The 19430-nt window shown below is 55.8% G+C and overlaps 1 protein-coding gene across 2 annotated transcripts in view; it reads left to right on the top strand.

The window, feature by feature from the left end:
* LOC122379367 (protein crumbs-like) overlaps positions 1-19223 on the top strand; it is a 64608-nt gene extending 45385 nt beyond the window's left edge. For both annotated transcript variants that reach the window (XM_043361508.1, XM_043361509.1), the window contains 10 exons: positions 5-107; positions 343-659; positions 1002-1196; positions 1518-1708; positions 1968-3156; positions 3473-3611; positions 10789-10949; positions 11818-11949; positions 13476-13616; positions 18017-19223. In XM_043361508.1, coding sequence (XP_043217443.1) covers positions 5-107; positions 343-659; positions 1002-1196; positions 1518-1708; positions 1968-3156; positions 3473-3611; positions 10789-10949; positions 11818-11949; positions 13476-13616; positions 18017-18085 — 2637 coding nt within the window. In that variant the 3' untranslated portion in view covers positions 18086-19223. The remainder of the gene's footprint in view (positions 1-4; positions 108-342; positions 660-1001; positions 1197-1517; positions 1709-1967; positions 3157-3472; positions 3612-10788; positions 10950-11817; positions 11950-13475; positions 13617-18016) is intronic.
* Positions 19224-19430: the final 207 nt, after the last annotated feature.

Genomic DNA, 19430 nt, shown 5'->3' with positions numbered 1-19430 from the left:
TCAGTGTGAGCCGAGCCCGTGTATGAACGACGGCGCCTGTGTGGACCTGTGGAGCCAGTACCGCTGCGACTGTGTGCGCCCCTTCCTCGGTGCCGTCTGCGAGAAAAGTGAGTACTAACCAGCAATCAGACCTGGTTCAACGCATTTCTTCCTCAAAACTTTTCGTGTTATAGGTAAGAGCAACTTCTTTTTTCATGTTTAGTATTGTGCACTTTCTATGGCTCACCTAAGATTTAATTTTGCGATTGTCATTGAATCAAAGGGTTGTTATATGGCAACATGACAAAAAAACTGTCATCACTCCAACCTCTAACCCCCCCCCCCCCCCCCCCCGATCGGCAGATATCACGGCGGCCACGTTCAACCACGAGACCTCCCAGGACTCGCTGGTGTCCGTCTCCGTGGAGCCGCAGTTCTCCGGCTCCCTGGCTCAGTTCGTCGACCTGTCCCTGTTCGCGCGCACCCGGCAGCCGACCGGTCTGCTGTTCTACCTGGGCTCGGACACCTCGGTGGTGCTGTCCTCGGGCGGCGTGCCCACCTACCTGGCGGCCGAGCTGAGCGGCGGCCAGCTGCTGGTCCGAGTCAAACTGGACGCGGAGGAGGAGGTGCTGGACGTGCCCGGGCCGCGACTCGACGACGGTGTTAACAACCTCGTCAGGGTGAGTCCGGGCGAGTGGTGGAAGGGAATGGCGCCCGGCGGAGGTGCGTTTCGCAATTGAAGGGCAGGTGCTGGTTTGAGTTTTAACTAGACAGTTTATAGAGCTCTTGAAATACTGTGGTGATTGTCACTTATTTATGTTTTTGGTTTGGCAAAAAAAAACAGCTACTTTTCACGCGTTATGCTCGGTAATTTTGTTTATCTTCTTCACGGGTCTGCAATTGCTGGGCTTCAGTCCTTAACACCTCTATCGAGTTTCTATGTCACGAAGTATGAAGCTATCGACAACGACCTGTCACGAACTTGAACCCTCCCCCCCCCTTCTCCCCCTCTCCTTCCGCAGGTGGTTCGTAACGGCAGCGCGCTCTCGGTCTCTGTGAATGGCGAGGAGCGTCTGGAGGCGACTCTCGGCTCCGGCGGCGCCCTGGCCGCCTCCATCCTCTATCTGGGCCACGTGCCGGAGCCGGTGCGCCGCCGACGCAGACAGCTGGAGCGCGACGCCCGAGACGAGTTCAAGGGCAGCATCCAGGACGTCAGGGTCAGTGGCCGGGCGGGCTGATTGGGTAACGGGGAGATCGAACCAGCCCACGGACTGGGGCTGTCCATGCTACTTTCAGGCCGTGGTTGGTGATACGATTGTTGTGAAGCTGACGAGGCATCATGCAGCTTTCCATTGGCATGTCGGCCATATGTGTATCGAGGTGGCATGTCATCTGACCAGTTGGTGCCAAAGAATGTCTAACTTCACCGTTCACAAAAAGTAAAATGTGGTTCGTGTATGCGAGTAAAATTGTAATGAAGTTTATTAGTTGTCTAGACCGCCTATAACTGACCTGACCTATCAACTATTGGCCCTCAGGTGGTGAACAGTGCGGGACAGATCCGTCTGGTGGAGTTTTACCCGCTGCTGGACCCCGAGCTGCGCCTGCCGCCGCCGCTGGGTGAGGTGACCGGTAACCGGGTGCTGGCCGGGTCGGTCAGTGACGACACGTGCCGCGAACAGCCGTGCAGCAACAACGGCAACTGCACCGTCACCTGGAACGACTTCAGGTGAGAGGGGAGGGGAGAAGGGAGAGGGCTGGGGGAATGAAGGCTTTTTTCGCGGAAATGTGTTATCTTTTAAACGGAAAGATGAATTTCTTTGCATCATGTGTGCTGCATCATTGAAGAAACTTCTGCTGTGGTCAAAGAAGATGTAGGTGGATTTAGAACCGCGTAGTTTCTTCCCGCGTACTTCTCTCGCCATCTCTTACCTCTCAGTGTCCTGTGTACTGTGTTTGATTCTGACCACCTTTTTCTGTGTCCACAGCTGCGCCTGTCCTCGCGGCTACAAGGGCCACACATGTACCGATCTGGAGTACTGCGTGTGGCACCAGTGTCCGGCCGGGGCCGAGTGCCGCGACCTCGCTGACGGCCACGAGTGCGTCACCAACGTCACCTTCAACGGCGCCAACAGCTCTGCGGCGTACTCTGCGCTGCTGGGCGGCGCGGCGCCGCTGCCGGCCTCCCTGTCGGTGGTGTTCCGGAGTCGGGCCGGCGGGAGGCTGCTGTCGCTGGCCGCCGGCGCCGTGTCGCTGCAGCTGACGGCGGAGGGCGCGCTGCTGCGCTGGGCCGACCAGCAGCTGACCGTGGCCGCCGAGCAGCCGCTGCTCTCCGGCGAGTGGCGCACCCTGCTCCTCGAGTGGGACGCCGCCGAGCTGCGGCCGACGCTGGACGGCGCGGCGCTGCCGCCGCTGGCGCTGCCGGCGCCGCTGCAGCTGCAGACCCTGCTCACGGGCGGACAGGTGGTGCTGGGCGCCGACCCGGCGGCCGCCGACCCGGCACCGCCCTACCGCGGCTGCCTGTCCGCCGTGCGCATCGGCGGTGTGCTGCTGCCGTTCCTCCCTGACGCGGCCGTCAACAGCTCGGCCGCCGACCGGTTCGTGGTGCGGGAGCCGCTGCGGTCTGTGGAGCCCGACTGCACCGTCTGCTACCAGCACGAGTGTCGCAACAACGGCTTCTGCGCGGCGCCGCAGCAGCAGTTCGAGTGCACCTGCCCGGCCGGCTTCAACGGCTCCACGTGCGAGCACAACATCGACGAGTGCGCGTTGGGCAACGACTGCACCAACGGCGCCACGTGCCGTGACGGCATCGACGAGTACACGTGCGACTGCGTGCCCGGCTACGTGGGCGCCTTCTGTGAGACGGAGATTGACGAGTGCGCGCCACAGCCGTGCCAGCACGGCGCCACTTGCCTCGACCAGATCAACAACTACACCTGCGTCTGCACAGACGAGTACATCGGCCGCAACTGCGAGCAGATGAAAATCGTCAACTGCACACACGACCCGTGCCGTAACGGCGCCACGTGTCTGGACGTGTTCGAGGGCGCGCTGGCCGTCAACTATACGTGCCAGTGCCCGTTCGGGTTCGACGGACGCGACTGTGAGCTGGTGACGGACTTTTGCGAGTCGTCACCGTGTCTGAACGGGGCCACCTGCACGTCACGGCCGGGAGAGGTGAGCAGGGGCCGACACTGCCGCCGCTGCACGCACGTTAGACGGGATGGGCAGGGTGCCGGGGCGGGGGGGGGGGAGTTCAGGAGTCTCGTCCCGGATTTTACTTATCTTACAGGCTAGTTCTTGCTCAGTAGTATGTTGTCTTTACTTGCCATCCTTGAGTCATTTTTTTTTATCGTCCGCTGTTTACTTTTTTAGTGTAGTCTTGGCGTCAACTTAATCTGCCTCCACGATTGACAATCACTCGTCGTCAACTACAAACACGCACGGGTGTGCCGTATCACCCATCTAACCGGTCCCCTTGCGCCGCCGTCAGGGCTTCCTGTGCCAGTGCGCGCCCGGCTTCGGCTCGGAGACTTGCGACGTGAACATCGACGAGTGCGCCTCGTCGCCGTGTCTTCACGGAGGCACCTGCGTCGACCAGGTCAACATGTTCGTCTGCATCTGTCCAGAAGGTATGTGGGGCTCGGGAAGGGCTCGAGTAAACTGCTGAGGGCTGACTGCGTGAGCTTACCGCAGAGTGAATAATCGTGAAAATGTGAAAGAAGCTGCGTGGAGTCTTCAAATGTTGTCTCTTCGTACGTAATATTGTAGGATCCCATAATAAGATCGGAAGATCTCGCAATAAGGTCGTAGGATCGTAATACGTAAAGGTCTAGCTACACTACGCGGAATCCTACGTCCGTGATCTGCGAGTTTGCGGGTTTTGCAGAAAATCGGTACGCAGGTCAAGTTCAGCTGATAGGAAATACACAGGGTCGGCTACACTCGGGTCACGCAGATTCAGTCAAGGAAATCCCGGACGTTCAGTACAGGAAATGCCGGATAGTCAGGACGGTCAGGATGTTCCATACCGATATAAAGTTCAGAGCTACGAACTTTTTTGCAGAATATGCGAGATTGCGTGATATGAGACAGTTGTTGGCGCACTTGGTGGCGCACCGTATGAATCCAAGTGACTAATTAATCATTGTTTCTTTAATTTACATGTGTTATTGATGTTTTATTAACAAAATAAACAATTTATCGATAAAATAGTATAAAAGATAGCAAACTTGGCGTTAGTTGTGAAAACATTTATTAGTTGTTATTTACGTCAGCGTACAATAATTCACGGAAATTCTGGAAAAAACGCAGAAACCGATATCAAGGGAGTCTCGCAATCACGGATCTGCAGATTACGCACGTAATTTACTGGACGGTCACGCATAGTGTAGCTCGGCCTTATATCCCGTGGCTGCGTTAAATGACAGGCGACAAACAGTCGGGCGCAGAAGGCCAAGAAGTTGAAATGGTAGGCCGTTAATGCCACGTTAGTTTGAACTTTGAAGACCTATCCACTGGGTACTGGATGGTTTCGGCCTCATCACGGTGACTATAAATAGGCCTCATCGCCGGCTTTGTTGAGCTGTCAGCTGTGGATGAATTCGGCTAGTGGATCCGGATTGAATTGATATGGTCGCTGCTCATAGGTGTCTCGGCCGGGGAGAGAAATGCAGTCCCATCTGAAAGATGCCGCTGTCTGTCCCGAAATGACCTACACTGGGCCTCGGTTCGGCGGCCTATTTCTGGGCACACTGTAGATAGGACGCGGCGCCTTATTACTGAGGGCGATGAACCGCACGGTCCGGACAAAGCAGCTGAAACAGCCTGAGTGTGATGTAACTTTTTAGGGCGCCGTTTGGGTTTATTGGCGCCTTCTGTGCAGGATTGCTTTACTGTTGGACGGCTTGAGGTTACCTGGCTATCAAAGCCCTGTCGCTGTTAGTTGAAAGTGCTATCATTTCTTTTGATAGCGTTGACGAAAACGTTATCTCTTGTTTGCTTCAATAAGTCTAACACTGGCTTTCAATTCACGCCCGTGTTACTTGGTACGGGGACAATGTGCACGAAAAAATCATGATTAGGTAACATTTTTGGAAAGTTCGAGGTGATTACATTAAAATGGTCTTTTCGAGTAGAGTCTTTTCGAGTAGGTGATGTTTACCTGTGCTAAGTTTCATAATTTGTTCAATGCGGAACCTTGTTTCTCCTTTCTTTGAAGCCGCTGTAAGCACGTAAACTACTGTTTATCGCGTTACGTGCTATATCGCTGTGCAGCTCTAAAAAAAAAAAACATTGTGACTGTGTAATTTGAATATTTTCTTGAGGATTTAGGTACGGGGACCCGCAGTTGCTACTGTACACGAACTCCAACTATAGCCGTCTGTCCTGTCCAGTAACAACCGACAACATTGATATCGACTGCCGGGCCCTGTACAAGAGCAGCTGAGGTTTTCTGTGCGTGCCCTCTGACAGCTTATCGTTGTTCCCTGTGAGGGTGCTGGGACAATTTACTCAGGGTCGCTGTACAGTAGCAACTGCGGGTCCCCGTACGTAGTCAAGTTGTACGACTTTGCGATAACGGCTACATATTTGTGTATATGGTGCACGCTCGTATTGCCATCACAAATCCAATTCGGGATATTACAGACGTATTTCACTGCTCATTGCGCACGGAACCAAACAAGCTGACGTTCTTAACTCATTTCATTTATAGCAGCAATAGAGGACCAGTAGAGAGAAGCCAATCTATTGAACTAACGAAAGGCACCGCAGTGACCTTTCTAACCAGTTGCACCTGTGAGGATCTACCATGAATCGACAATTAAAGTTAGTGCACGCTGGAACTATCTTTAAAGGCCTACTCTCGTCCATGATTAGTTTGAAGCTGACTTGTCTAAATCTGTTCGGATGTTCATTGGTGTCTGGCTCCGGGCGGGGCTGCGCTGACCTTCCGTTGTATTAAGTTGGCTGGCGGGACTTCAACTCTGGGAACCGGGAAGTGGTACTCTCGATTATCCCTCCCTCTCTCCCCTCCCTCTTTCCCTGTTGCCGATCTGCATTGGACAACGATCGGTGAGCATGGAACTGCGGGGGGGGGGGAGGGGGCGTGCTGTCGTACCGTATTAGTCACCGAGCCGCCGGGCCGGTCCTCATTGGGTCAGACCCACACTGACGCAGCTCCCCTGTGGCCCGGCGCCCGCCCATAATCAGACACTCTTTCACCGGCGCCGGCAGTGTGTCCCGCAGTTCCATCAGCGGCCGGCGGGGCGAATTCATTCGCCGCCGCCACGGACGTGCCGCCTCATCAGGCGGACGGCGATATTGTTTCGCCGCCTGGACGGCGGCCGTGAGCTATTGTTCACCTGGGCGGCGGCCGTGGTTGGGCGCGCGGCCGACAGATGTCTCTGGGTGTCGGTCGGTCGATAGCGGGCCGTTTGGCCGGTTTGGCCGACCCGTTCAGTCCGGTTAAATATTGTATCGCACCATGGCTCGGTGCCGGTGAGCGGCCGTCGTCGTCATCTCCCGGCCGGATCTCCCCGGCCCGGGCGGGGAGAGCAGAGGGGAGGGATAGAGGGAGGAGGAGACTGGCTGCCCTCCAGAGGTGGCGATAAATGACTGTCCTGGACCGATTTGACAATGTGCCGACAGCTGATCGTTCCCATCTCGTCACGGTTTCAGCTATCGCTTCCATTACAACCACTTTATCTGCACATTAACCGCGCATCTGCGCCGTGATGCTATGATAGGATGCTTCATCCTTATTACCTGTGGTTTTTTTGCGCTGTTTTTTTACGCAAGCTATCTATCGATACCTATGTTGGTGCCCAAGCCGTCCTCCGGTCCCAAGGCGGAGCTTCTCCCTCTGCCCGTCTGCCTGCCGATGTGATGTCTCCATCTCCGTCTCCGTTCCGTTTCTGTTTTTTTTTATCTGGGGCATCTCCGTCTCAGTCTGCCGTCTCCGACGTCCAGTCCTTACCGTCTGTCGTCACCGCCGTTCTGCCTGCCGTCTTCTGCCGTCTACCGTCTCCTATCGTCCCAGCTGCCGTAATCGCCACGCCATATGTGTAAGGCTTTTAATGTCAATACATGCATACATACATACATGCTGCCGTCTGCGCCGTCCCGTGAGGACGGCCCGCCGTCCCGTCTCCCCGTCTGCCGTCTCCCCGTCTGCCGTCTGCCGTCTGCCGCCTGCCGTCTCCTGCCGTCTGCGCCGGAGATGTATGGCGTGCCGTTCCCTGGCCGTGACGGAAGTGTACCGACGCCGCGCCGCGCCGATGGCGTCATTCTCAGAAGGCCGTCATCCATTGTCGGCGCGGCTATCGGCCGCCGGCGCCACCGGCGCGCTGTTTTCGACTGTAGCCGAAAACGGAGGTCACAAACACCTGATGGCCGCCAATCAGGGAGTTTATTCGATCGCAATCAGATTTAATTAGTGTCGTGCCGTGTTGTTTTGATGTTCGTGTCCGCCGACGTTCAGCTCCCCAAGGACATGTTTTCCTTTTGTTTACGGCGACTAGGCAGAGGCGCCGTTCGCTTATTTTTGTTCGCCCGTTATTTACATGTCAGTGTCAGGACTAATGTGCAAATATACGTGATTAGTCGTTAGCTGGAGGTCATAGATCACGGCGATATTACATTACAGTACTGGCCGTCGGTGCTGTGCCCGTGGTGCCGGTCGTGTGTATCAATGTGCGCCGCCCGCTCGATGTCCGGTGTGTGTCGTCGGTCACGTTTTCTAATCAACAATCGCCATCCATTGTGTCATGTCGGGGCGGTGCTGGATCGTTCTGACGTGCACGCGGCGGCCGCTCGTCGCTACCGTAACAATGGCGGCTCAGGGGTGTACGGCCTACTCGGCTGACACCGTCCTTACTCCGTGACTAGCCTGACAGGCATTTACTGTCGGTGGATAACGCTAAATGTGTGGTGTGCAGCGCTCTACCAAAGTTGAAACTACATAGGAGTGGAGGAGCAGCCGAGCCGTTGCACCGACCCACCTATTGTGTGCGTAGCAACACGCCAGATCGGAAATGGCACGGTGCAGGATATCCGTCGGTGTCGCACATTTCCACAGGGAGCGGCAGAGAAATCAGAGGACCGGCGCCCGTATTGATACAGGCCGGGCCGGGTAGACACCATCAGTGCCCGGGGATGTCCCAGGCGACCGGCGCTGAATCTGCCCGGCCGGTGAACGGGACGATATTGGACGGCAGACGTGCGGCGGCTGCCTTTGGTCGCATTCGGACGACACCCCCCCCCCCCCCGATGTTTTTGTAATGAATAGTCGCTGGTTCGATGGCCCACTGACTGCTCCATGCCAAATCGGAACTAACGTCAACCGCTGCGGGCTTAGAATTAATGGCAGTCTGCCTTCAAATATTTCTCAGAGAGCCTGACGCAAAAAAAAATCAAGGGAGTGGCAATCGTTTTGATAAAACGGTTGGACGGTGGACCGCCAGGTCGCCCTCTCCATCTCCGTCTCCCTCTCCCTCTCCCTCTCTCTCACTCCCTCCCTCTCCTCTCCCTCCAGGAACGGCGCCGCCCATCGCACCGTCCAGCGATACCTCGGTGTGGGTACATCGATAATACCTCCATCCGTTGCGTCCCAGCGGCCGCCGCGGTGCCGGCCGCTGCGGTGTCTGCCGCGCTGCCCCAACTGCGGAGACGGTCGGTGTCGCTTACCGGCCGCCGAGTGAGGTGGGACGCCCGCCGGATACGGTGGGACGCCCGCCGGATACGGTGTCGGTGTGCCGTGTGTGGGCGGGATGGCACCGCCCGGACAGATGGGGTTAGGATAGGGTGCAGCTGGGTATCAGAGGAATTCGTCCGAGATAATGTTAGGTGAGGTGGAAGAAAATGGAGGGATGGAGAAATATTATTGCATTGGAAAAATAGACTGCAGCGCGTCTGAAAGCTCGGATATTGAGACGGAAATGACAGGGAATAGATACATCTGGGACAAGACCAGCCTGAGTGCTTCAGCCGAGAGTCCGACACAACTTCCCAGAACACACCCGAGTCTGAACGATAACGCATGAACGGCATGTCGAGACGTGATCGAATGGCTGAGCATAAAACAACAAAGACGCATTGGAACACATCAATACTCGGAGAAAAGTATCCCCGACTCCTCAGAGGAGGCCGTTGGTCATTGTCCATAGACAGCCGCGTATACGGTCGAGCCGTGGTCCGCATATGATACCCGTTTATGATGTCCGTGTAATGGTGTCGAGAGATGATGTCCTTCCGTATAAGATGTCCGTGTCCGCCCGGAATCTGCGGCCAATCTCACACCGGGTGTCGCCCTCCGGATCACCGCCGTTGGCCGTCCGGACTGATGGGATGGGCCGGTCCGCCGAACTGGACTCTGCCCCCCCCCCCCCCCCCTGGGCGGGCGTGCAGGTCGCAGTCAATGGCGAACGACTCGTCCGCCCGGAAACTTCTACTCTGTCTCCCTCTCCCTCTATCTTTCCCTTTATTTCTCTCTCTCTCTCTCTCTCTCTCTCTCTCTCTACCTCTACCTCTACCTCTACCTCTACCTCTACCTCTACCTCTTCCTCTTCCTCCCTCTCTCCCTCTCTTTTTCTTTCTCTTTATCTCTCTTCTTTCTGTCTCACTCTCGCACTCTCTCATCTTCCTCTCTCTCTCCCGCTCTGCCCGCCACACCCGGTGGCGGCCATCATCCGGAGACCGTCTCCGTCTCCCGAGCAGCTGCGCTCATACAGTGCCGGTGGCAGCAGCTGCGCCCGGCCGCCGGCCGGCGTGGTGTGATTTCCGGGCCAGACGGCCATCCTATCTCGACATCGGCCGGCCGGCTAGCTGAGCGGCCGTTGGCCAGAGCTGCGCTGTCACTGAGCGGCCTTAGAGCAGATGGGATGGTCCTGAGCACGGCTCAGAGGCAGCTTTGCATTTGTCTGAGATGGTCGGTGCACCGTAGTTGATCCGGGGTCAGAAGGGCGTGACACCGTGAACCTCGCCATGACCCGCGCCCGGACCGGTATTAGCAGTTTGGAGCGGTCCCAGCATGGTTTGGAGCGGTCAGCGAGGTTGGGAATGGTTTCAGGGAAACCGGTTCTCAGAACTGAAGACGCTCAGTGGTACGCACAGGGCGGCCCCTACGCTCTGCAGTACGAAGGACGTCATCAGCGGTATCACTCCGGCGGTTTCATCGCCCTCACCGTAGTCTATGTGGACCGTTGTATTAGCACCCAGGCCGCGTGCCGCCCCGGGTGGCGTTCGTATCTATCACGACAGAGTCCGATGCGGTCTGCGAGCCGTCCGCCGGCGCACAGCCGCTGTCCGACCAGATACCACCGGGGATGTTCCGGCTCCCGCCGAGGTAATTCAGTTTCTCACCCGCCATTCGTCACACGTGACCTGAGTGCCAGATGGAATTAGATTGGGACTCACCGCGGCATCTGACGTGGCCGACCGTTCTTCGCGAGACCGTATGGCTGTGGCCATCCCCGCGAGTAAACAGATATGTGTCCTGCAGCGTGTGACCTGCACGGACCTCTGAAAGACTGTGTTTTGCCAGGGAATTGGGCAAAAAAAAAATAGAATGATGTATGACGATAACTGCATTGGCGCTGATGTCTACCGTTGATGCGGATGAGGTAGGTATAATCACCGTCTAACCCTGCTACCTGTGCCCAGTTGTATGGAAGTACCCAGTGCCCAGTTATATGTTGTATGGGTTGCCTGTTTGAGCCGCCACCCGACCTGACTTGACCTGACCTGACCTGACCTGGCCTGACCTACCTGACCTGACCTGGCCTGACCCGTTTGACCTCTCCCCGGCAGGCTGGACGGGCCGCCGCTGTGACGAGGACATTCCCGAGTGCCAGTTCCCGATCTGTCAGAACGGCGGCAACTGTACCGAGCTGGAGGGCAGCTTCGAGTGCACCTGTCCAGAGGAGTTCTGCGGCAAGGTGTGCGACCTCGACAACCACTGCTTCGGAAAGGTGAGCAGTGCACGCTGTCCACGGTCTGTTTGGGGGCACAGTGCTATCACTGAGGTGCATGTTATTCTTAATTACATCTGAATAGTAAACAACAGCCTTCTCCTGAAGCTGTGATAAATCATGAAGCAAAGCAGAGTCTTTCTACCACGCCTGGCCTGATGGCCTCCCCCTTCCCATCCCTGCCGTGGTGGCATCCTGTATGCCGGTCCGGTGTAGCGGCGCGTTCCGAGCAGTTTCACCTCACCCCTCCCTCCTCTCTCCATCTGCCGGATAGCCGTCCGTTTTTCCGCCCCGCTGAGCGATCGAGTGCCCCGTCCGTCCGCTCGTCCGACCGCCGCTGACTGTCTTCCCGTCCGTCCGTCCGGCTGGTCAGACGGTCTAGCCACCCAATAAGGCCGCATGCATATTGCATGGCCGGAGTGGGCCACACCTGGTGGGGCGGCCTCATAAAGGCGGCTGGTATGCCGCCCCCTCCCCCCAGCGGTCGCCGACGCCTGCCGACCTGCGACCCTCAGTTCCCATGGCTGCTAATGCTGAGTTGTGGCTATTGACAGGGATAGCGCGATGGAGAGGGGTCAAGAGGCGGTAGTGCCGTTATTTGACAGACAATTTCCCAGCATTGAGTGTGCGTGGGGAGAGGGGGGAGGCGGAACAAGTCGGAAGCTGATGTTTTTGTTGGGTGTGGTTGTTGATTAGTTTGTTTTGGCAGAGTTCACCAAAATGTCGTTGACTTAGCACGACTTTGGAAAATGGCATAGCACTAGGGTCTGACTGATGTAATTCTGTCACCCGGATTATTTGATCAGTCATTTTGTTCTGTCACTTGTCACTTGCCCGTCCCTCACCGGACCTGTCTTTCCTCCGCCAGACGGAGGAGGATGGCTGTAAGAACGGCGGCATCTGTGTGCCCTACTGCATGGGCGACCCCAACAACTACGGCATACACAACACCACGTGTCAGTGTGTGGACGGCTACTCTGGCCCCACCTGCGAGGAAAAGGTGAGGACCGGGAGGAGAGTCTGTATCAGTGTGTGGTGTGGACGGCTACTCAGGCCCCACCTGCGAGGAAAAGGTGAGGACCGGGAGGAGAGTCTGTATCAGTGTGTGGACGGGTACTCGGGACCGACCTGCGAGGAAAAGGTGAGGATCGGCCTGGAGGTGTGCGCGGTGGTCTGTGTCCAGTGGGGAAAGTGAGGATTCGTTACAGATGAGGTGTTTATAATTATAGGGAATAGGGATGTGGCCTGGTTTTGTTGTGCTACCTTCGTTGCATTGGGTTACGCATTGTGCGCTGGAAGTTTAATTCGGGGCAATCAAAATGCAATGTCAGGTATATTGATACGATCAAGCTGGTTTGCCTACAACAGTTGCATTTATCTTTTTACCACCTTAAAGTTGCATTCCAAACTTACCATTAAATACGACTGCGTCAGGATTTAGTCCCGGGACACCGGCGTCCGCTTCTCTCCGCCGCCGCTAGATGGCAGCAGTTGTGAACGCCTGGAGAGGTATACTGTACCGCAAGGCAGGGCATCCAGTTTCGGAGCCGGAATTGAACGGGTCTGATTTCGTGGCTTGAAACATAGGCTGAAAGGCTGGGTATCGATGGCCAGTAGTTTATGATAATGCATTCGAGGATCATGTGGCTGAAAATATGTTACTCTTCTAACTACTGCATACGGTAGGAGACATCAATTAGGTATTCATACCGGACGATTTTCTTGGCGCATTCAGCAAAGTTCCGCTTGCAGTACGAGCTCCGCTGATTCTGCCCTGAATTTCACCGTAGAGTGCTAGCTCATTATCGAACCCCTGTTTTGATTTAACTGGATATCCGTCCCTGGAAAGACGACAAATGCTGGCTTCGCGTTAAGATTATGATAATGAAAGTGTTAAGCCGCGGCTGTGCTGATATCACCGTGTCTGCGCGGGGGTGGGATGGTGCCGGGGTGGGGGAGGGTGTTTGTCTACTGCTCGTCATATGGGCGGTGTCGCGCCGGGACGGGTTGTTTACCATTCCACCGATCCACGCGGCGCCCGAGGCTAAGCCGAAGCGCGGCGTCGACCAGACGACTGAAAATGATAACCGATGTGGGCCGTCGCTCCGGGCACGCGGGCGGACTTTAAATAGTGACGGGACAATTTGCCTAATTTGGGATGGCGCTGGCACGCCGCCGTTATTTCGCCACCGAACTGACGCGGTGTATGACGTGCCGATCCTGTAATGTCCCGGACAGCTGATGACGAGGAGATATTGTATGCTGCCCCACCCCTACCGTGTACCATACACACACAATCTGTCGCTTGACTTTGTCCTAGCAGAGAGCGGTGACAGGTGGGACTGTTCCCATATTTTCAAAGCCCTCTTTCCATTGTCCAACTGTGTTTGTTTTCCTTTAGGGCTGTCGTAAGTGTTAGCTTCTCGTTAGTTTCAGTCGACTGACGCGATGTTTTACATCGTTTCAGTCTCAGAGTATTGACATTGTTTTTGTGGTGGCTGACGCAGTGTTTTACACCTGTTTCAGTCTCAGACCGGTCAGATTGTGATGGTGGTGGCACCTGTACTGGGCATCCTGCTACTAGCCGCCATCGTCGGCATGGTGATCTTCACCACGATGGCCAAGAACAAGCGGGCCACGCGCGGCACCTACAGCCCGAGTCGACAGGTGAGCAGTCGGTCTCTGACTCACCGAGGGGTGACTCGAGTCCGACAGTCGCCGGGGGCGCCGGCGGCAGTGAGGCCTGGTCACGCCACCTGACTCATTGGTCCCATCATTTGGCGGCAGTCGGACCAGGCGTGTTTTGGCGTTGGAAGCCCTCTAGACGGGCCCATTAGGTGAAGGTGGAGCGGCCTATGAAGAGCCGACGGGCATGAGACGGCGTCTGACCAGGGAATTGTCGTTAGGTAATGGTCCTGTGCTGAAACTGTCTCGTGGAGTAGTGAGCTCCCTTAGTCATCCCATTGTATTACTTCGTTAACTGCTGCAAATGGCCGACTGTCAGGGACGCTCCATGACAAATGAACTCAGCTCAGGCGTGAATTTGCATCATTTAATTATGCTACGGCTGAACAAAGAGCATATCCTCACACTGCTAAGTGGGACAAAGTTAACATACGTGACGAGTTTTCATTTCAATCTGTCGTAAACCCAACACTAATGAATTGCTCCATAAAGTTTTATCGCTCGTGTAGACGACACTCGACTGCCACAATCGGTGACAATTTAGCGCTGCTGAAGAGAGACTACCGCGCGCCGCTGATCTCTGAAGTTTTCGAATGGGTCCTCCGGTCCTCCATCTCACCGCCTGACATGTAAAGTCTTCTATCCAGTAAGGTCCAAGTACCGATCACAAAACGAATGGGAGCAGCTCACTTTGTGTGGCTGGCCCAACCGCCGCGCCGGGGGCATTATAGTGAGGTGTCTGATGTATGTAAACGTTCTATGGGTGCCAACGTCTGCCGTTGGATTAACACCTGGCCAATGGCTTACCTACTACGTCTTACATTTCCATGCAGACATCGGCACGTGGCAATGTAACGATTATCGTATCTTGATTTGAGTTAATTACTATTCTTAGGGATTCTCTAAGTCATTCAGCGGCTGAAGCGGCTGAAGACGTTTCTTATCCTTCACTGCAACCCTGTTTCCAATAATACCACTGCAGCGCACACTGCGCATGTCATGTGATGTATGGTTGCAAATCACTTGCAAATGACGCTCGGCAACCAGCGGAATATACTATGCATGACTGCCGCATTCAAATATGGCTACCGAATGCAATCTGCAATTAATCTTTACCGGAATACAGTTACAGGTGACATTTAGTTTTAGTTCCATTGATTATTGGAACACCCAATTATCATATATCTGGTAACTCGCCTTCGTTTACAGGTCCGGTAGTTATGTAAGGGTGAACTGACGCGGGCACTTGCCAAACCAGCAACCCTGAGACAAAGTCATTTTCCACCGGTGCAAACTGTATTAAATATGTCGTCTTTATAGGCTGGGATTAGATTGATATATGCGTTTTTAAAAATGTTGTCAGCGCACATGTCGAGCTAAACATAGCGCGAGTTTCAGCTAATGGATCTCCTGTCGGCATTGCGATGAGCAAACATAGATCAAGGCACCTGTCTGAACACAGATAAAAGCCATCGGATCGAATAATGCAGCAGTACTAGGGCATGCATACATAATGCAGTGGCATGTCGATCGTTCAATGCCGCATGCTGATGCTCATTGGTTAATCAAGGGTGGTCTTTTTTGGCCTAATTACCACTCCTACTGCTGTCATGGTCATTAATCCTGTAAACGTGCAAAAAAAAAAAACAACTGGCCAGTGCTCCTGGCGTCGGCACGGCAACGTAGCACAGCGCTTTGAAAATATCGCTCCGTGATTTTCGAAGCTTCTCAGGGTTACCGCAGGCGGAATTGCTTCAAAATTACGCAGATATAATTTTATGTCATCACTTCCTCCATTTTATTTCGCTAGTTTCCGTCTTCGATGGACTTTTGCCAAAGTCGCGTCCGGGCTATAAATAACACTAATGGCGCATAAGTCACATGGAGGTCGGCCTTCCAACGGCAATTATTGGTTCCAGCCTACCATTCGTTATCCCCGCAATGTGAGGATCTTTTGCTGGGGGCCATGACCGCGATGGCGGTACAGATGCCGAGCTCAGTGCGGGGTCTGGACCTCACAACGCTCGTCTGTTTCCGTTGTCGCCGCCGGCGCTGCGTCTCGCTGATAGCTCCAGATGTGCCCTGCCGACGCGTTCGCTCTCAGCTCTGCGCCGTCGCGTCGCAGTGAGGACGGCCGCTGTCAGTGACAGCGGTCCCTGAGGGCCGTCTCCTGCCGTGGACCCTCCCAGCCCCGCCCTCCGGTCCGCCGCGCCGCCGAAGCGGCCGGCACGTGCGTGCGGGGAGGTCGGCCGACCGGCGGCGTTCTCACGGTCTGTGTTGGCGGCGCGTGCCGCAGCCATGCCCGGCACGCTGCCATTGATTCTGACCGCCTTCTTGACGCCGCCGACCGGATCCGGTCCATTGATCGCGGCACTGGACGTGGGAGCGGTCGGTCGACCGGTCGGTGCCGCCCCGCCAGGTCAGACCGAGCCGCTGCACCGGGGTCAATGAGGACGTTCCAGGCGGACCCCGATCCCCTGACTGGCCGTGGGCGAATGTTGACGGCCCCCGCCCCTGAACGGCCGGGGTGAGTGTTGACGCATTCACCCCGCAGTCCCTGCAGTCGCTACTCCGCGGCAGCGGGTAGCGCATGCAGGAAATTCGGTCACCGACCAGGTAACCGGGTGTGTGGTGCGGTGCTGCCGTTGGGAGCTGCTCATCTGGGAGTCTGAGAGCTCCAATCAGCGCCACGTCGCCCGGACCAGCCAACTTGGCTGCACGGCCAATTTCAACTTGGTGAAGCCTGTGAGAACTTTTTGATTTCCTCTTGAGCGGCCTATTCATACGGAATTACTCAAAGGGGATAGTCGTGTGGATGGCGCGTCCCCATAAAATATTTTCTGCCTGATGCTTCCTGGCAGTTATTGATGCGACCATCATATCCCCTATGTCATATCAAAGGAACATAAAGATGCTAACGCTAGAGCCTTCTTGAATTCCGACTCCATTCGACACACTGCTCCAGTGAATGGCGCTCTATAATTCATTCGATAACAACGCTGAACGAAATTGTCCGGCACGCCAGCGATGTCTGTTCGCTGCGCCTCTTCCTTTTCAGCACGTTCTGTGTGAACAGTTATCTACACTCTCCAACGAATTGCAGCTCTGTTACTCAATTAGCGGGCGGAGCAGCAGCACTCTCTTAACGAACACATTCTTTTCTCGGCTCTTTTGGGACGCTATCTAGCCATTCATTTAATTAGCTCAGTTCATTCTGCGCCGGTCCTGGCGGCTGCGCGTTGGTGTTCGGTGTGTGGCGCGGCTGCACTGTGACTGCCTGGTGTGTGGCGGCTGACTGGGGCGGGGGCGGGGGCGGCCGCAGGTGGGTCGCCGCCGCCGTCGGGACGTGACCCGACTCTTGCTCCGCTCCGGCACTATACCGACGGTGGTGTGATGAGCTGTAGAGCGACCACAAACGGACGGACGCGGCAGCTGGCTACCGCGGCCCGCCGCCGAGAGGGGGTGGTGGCTGGGTCTTCAATTGCGATAGTGCGTAGGCTAATTGGATTGTTGTCAAGTTTATTGATCAAAATACGTGATAAGTAGTGGATCCAGCTGAAGTTATTCGCTACGTGCTGGACTTGTTTTACAAATTAATTCCCTCCTGTAGACGATTGCTGTTTATCGGGGTTAAGGGTCCCACGGTTCGGCGCTGCTCACTGCTCAGGTCGAGTGTACGGACAGGGTGGCGGCTTCGGCTCGTTAGTGCTGCCCTCTCCTCTCCTCTCCTCTCCTCTCCTCTCCTCTCCTCTCCTCTCCTCTCCTCTCCTCTCCTCTCCTCTCCTCTCCTCTCCTCTCCTCTCCTCTCCTCTCCTCTCCTCTCCTCTCCTCTCCTCTCCTCTCCTCTCCTCTCCTCTCCTCTCCTCTCCTCTCCTCTCCTCTCCTCTCCTCTCCTCTCCTCACCTCTCCTCTCCTCTCCTTCTCTCCTCTCCCCAGTCGCCGCCTGCACAGCTCAATCAGTCGAGCTGAGGCACCGGCACTGGCGGTCGAAGTGCGCTCAGTACCGTGTCAGAAAGACGGCGAGAGTCGCAGCTGCCGGGCGGCGGCGGCGGCGGCGGCTGGTTACTCGGGTGGTCCTGTTACTGGTTTTGATACCGTTGGCTGCCACTGTGCATAATTTCCATACAACACAGACGTATTGCTCAAGGTTTTTTTGGACGACTTGCAGGAGGACCGCAAAACACATCTTGTCTCCGGCACGAAATCGTTCGCCGGAAATTCGGCTGTTCCATCGGCTAATATTTTTTTCTTTTTTATGTCTAGAGAACGTTGCATTGTTTCTCCCTAGCTTATCTTTATGTACGCAGCTCACAGATTGTAAGTCACCCTAGGCATGTTGATAATAATTTACGAGCGCTGACCATTAATCTTGTGCCCCGCAGGAGATGTTTAACCCGCGCGTCGAGATGGGTAACATGAAGAAACCGCCGCCCGAGGAGCGACTCATCTGACGTGCCACTCCCCTAGAGGCGGAGGACACCCCTCCACGGGCAGCCTCGCTGGAGGCACAGTAGCCATGGCAGCTTCCGAGCGGGCTACCTCTCGGGTGGCGCCCGCTCAGCAGCTTCAGACTCGGCACGCGCCCGGCCAGCAGTCTCAAAGACAGGCGGTGTCAAAGACTGTATCGGTAGGGCCGCTCTACAGCTGTCAGTTGTCTGCATTCCCTGGCGCCTGGGCCCGAACCTCCCCCTGAGAGGGGGCGCTCTGACCTGTGACGGCGGCCCCGTGACCCGACCTGGGTCACCCGCGCCGGCCAGACAGGCTGCATTCCAGGTTGTCGTCCGTTGTGATAGTGACGTTTTCGAGTGAGCGAGTGAGTGAGAGGGTGAGTTGTTGGGCAGGTGAGCGACACAGGGCCTTACCGCAGACAGGATGTGTCGCTCGCGTCTGAACTGTACGGAGGATAACCTCCGCCGACAAACATTTTATTTCCGGCGACCCTGCCGTGTGAGCGTTGTGACCCTGTGACGGTGTGTGATCTTATTTGACCACATGTGACCTTATTTGATAGAGCGACGGCTGGGTGAGGCCAGCTCGGGGGCTCGGGAGAGGGGACCAACTGTTGGAATGTTCTGAGGACCAATGCGAGTGCCAGCGCTGTTTTTACTCTGGGTGGGTCGATCTGAGGGACTGACGGGGAGGGACAGAGCCGACGAACCCTGTATGCATTCCAAGAGACTGTGTGTGCCAACGGTCCGTCCTTTTCATAATAGTGCCCGGTGCGTGCGGAGTAGGTCACCGGCTGGATTATGCGCGAAACGCGGCGATTTTAGGCGCTGCTCCACCTGTTTTGGCTGCTTTTGCGGCCGGCTGGAGGTAGAATCATGGTTTGGGCAGGGCACGGGCGGCCTTCCGACGGGACAGCGATCCCGTGTGACCAGTATGGAGCCGCGGCCGGTCGGCGGGCGGCGCCGGCTGGCGGCCCGCCCCCTCATTTCCGTCCATTGCGTGTCAGTGTCAGTGTCGGCGGTGGCACCGTGACCCTCTCAGTGCCGGTATCTGTCCGACAGACGCCTCTCACATTCCCACTGCGAGCGGCTCCCGTTTTATACCGACTGGTGAGCTACAATATATAAAACATGTACTGTGCGACGCGTGTTTCCGATGGAGGCTTAACAGTGAGTGTGCTGATGGTATCGATGAGTGGTAGGCAAGTGACATGTGACATTTCCGTCCAAGATCATCTCTAAATGCATGAAATGTCATTGATGTGTTGCAGCTAACAACGGCTTCTTCATCGAGGATGGTAATATGCTAAAAAGCCTGTGAGGCATGTTATCCAAAACAATCTGTTGT

This window comes from Amphibalanus amphitrite, unplaced genomic scaffold (genome assembly GCF_019059575.1).
Source record: "Amphibalanus amphitrite isolate SeventyFive unplaced genomic scaffold, NRLGWU_Aamphi_draft 000076F_arrow, whole genome shotgun sequence".
In the NCBI taxonomy this organism is placed as follows: Eukaryota; Metazoa; Arthropoda; class Thecostraca; order Balanomorpha; family Balanidae; genus Amphibalanus; species Amphibalanus amphitrite.
The sequence above is the reverse complement of the archived record's forward strand: the minus strand, read 5'-3'. Positions and strand labels throughout refer to the sequence as shown.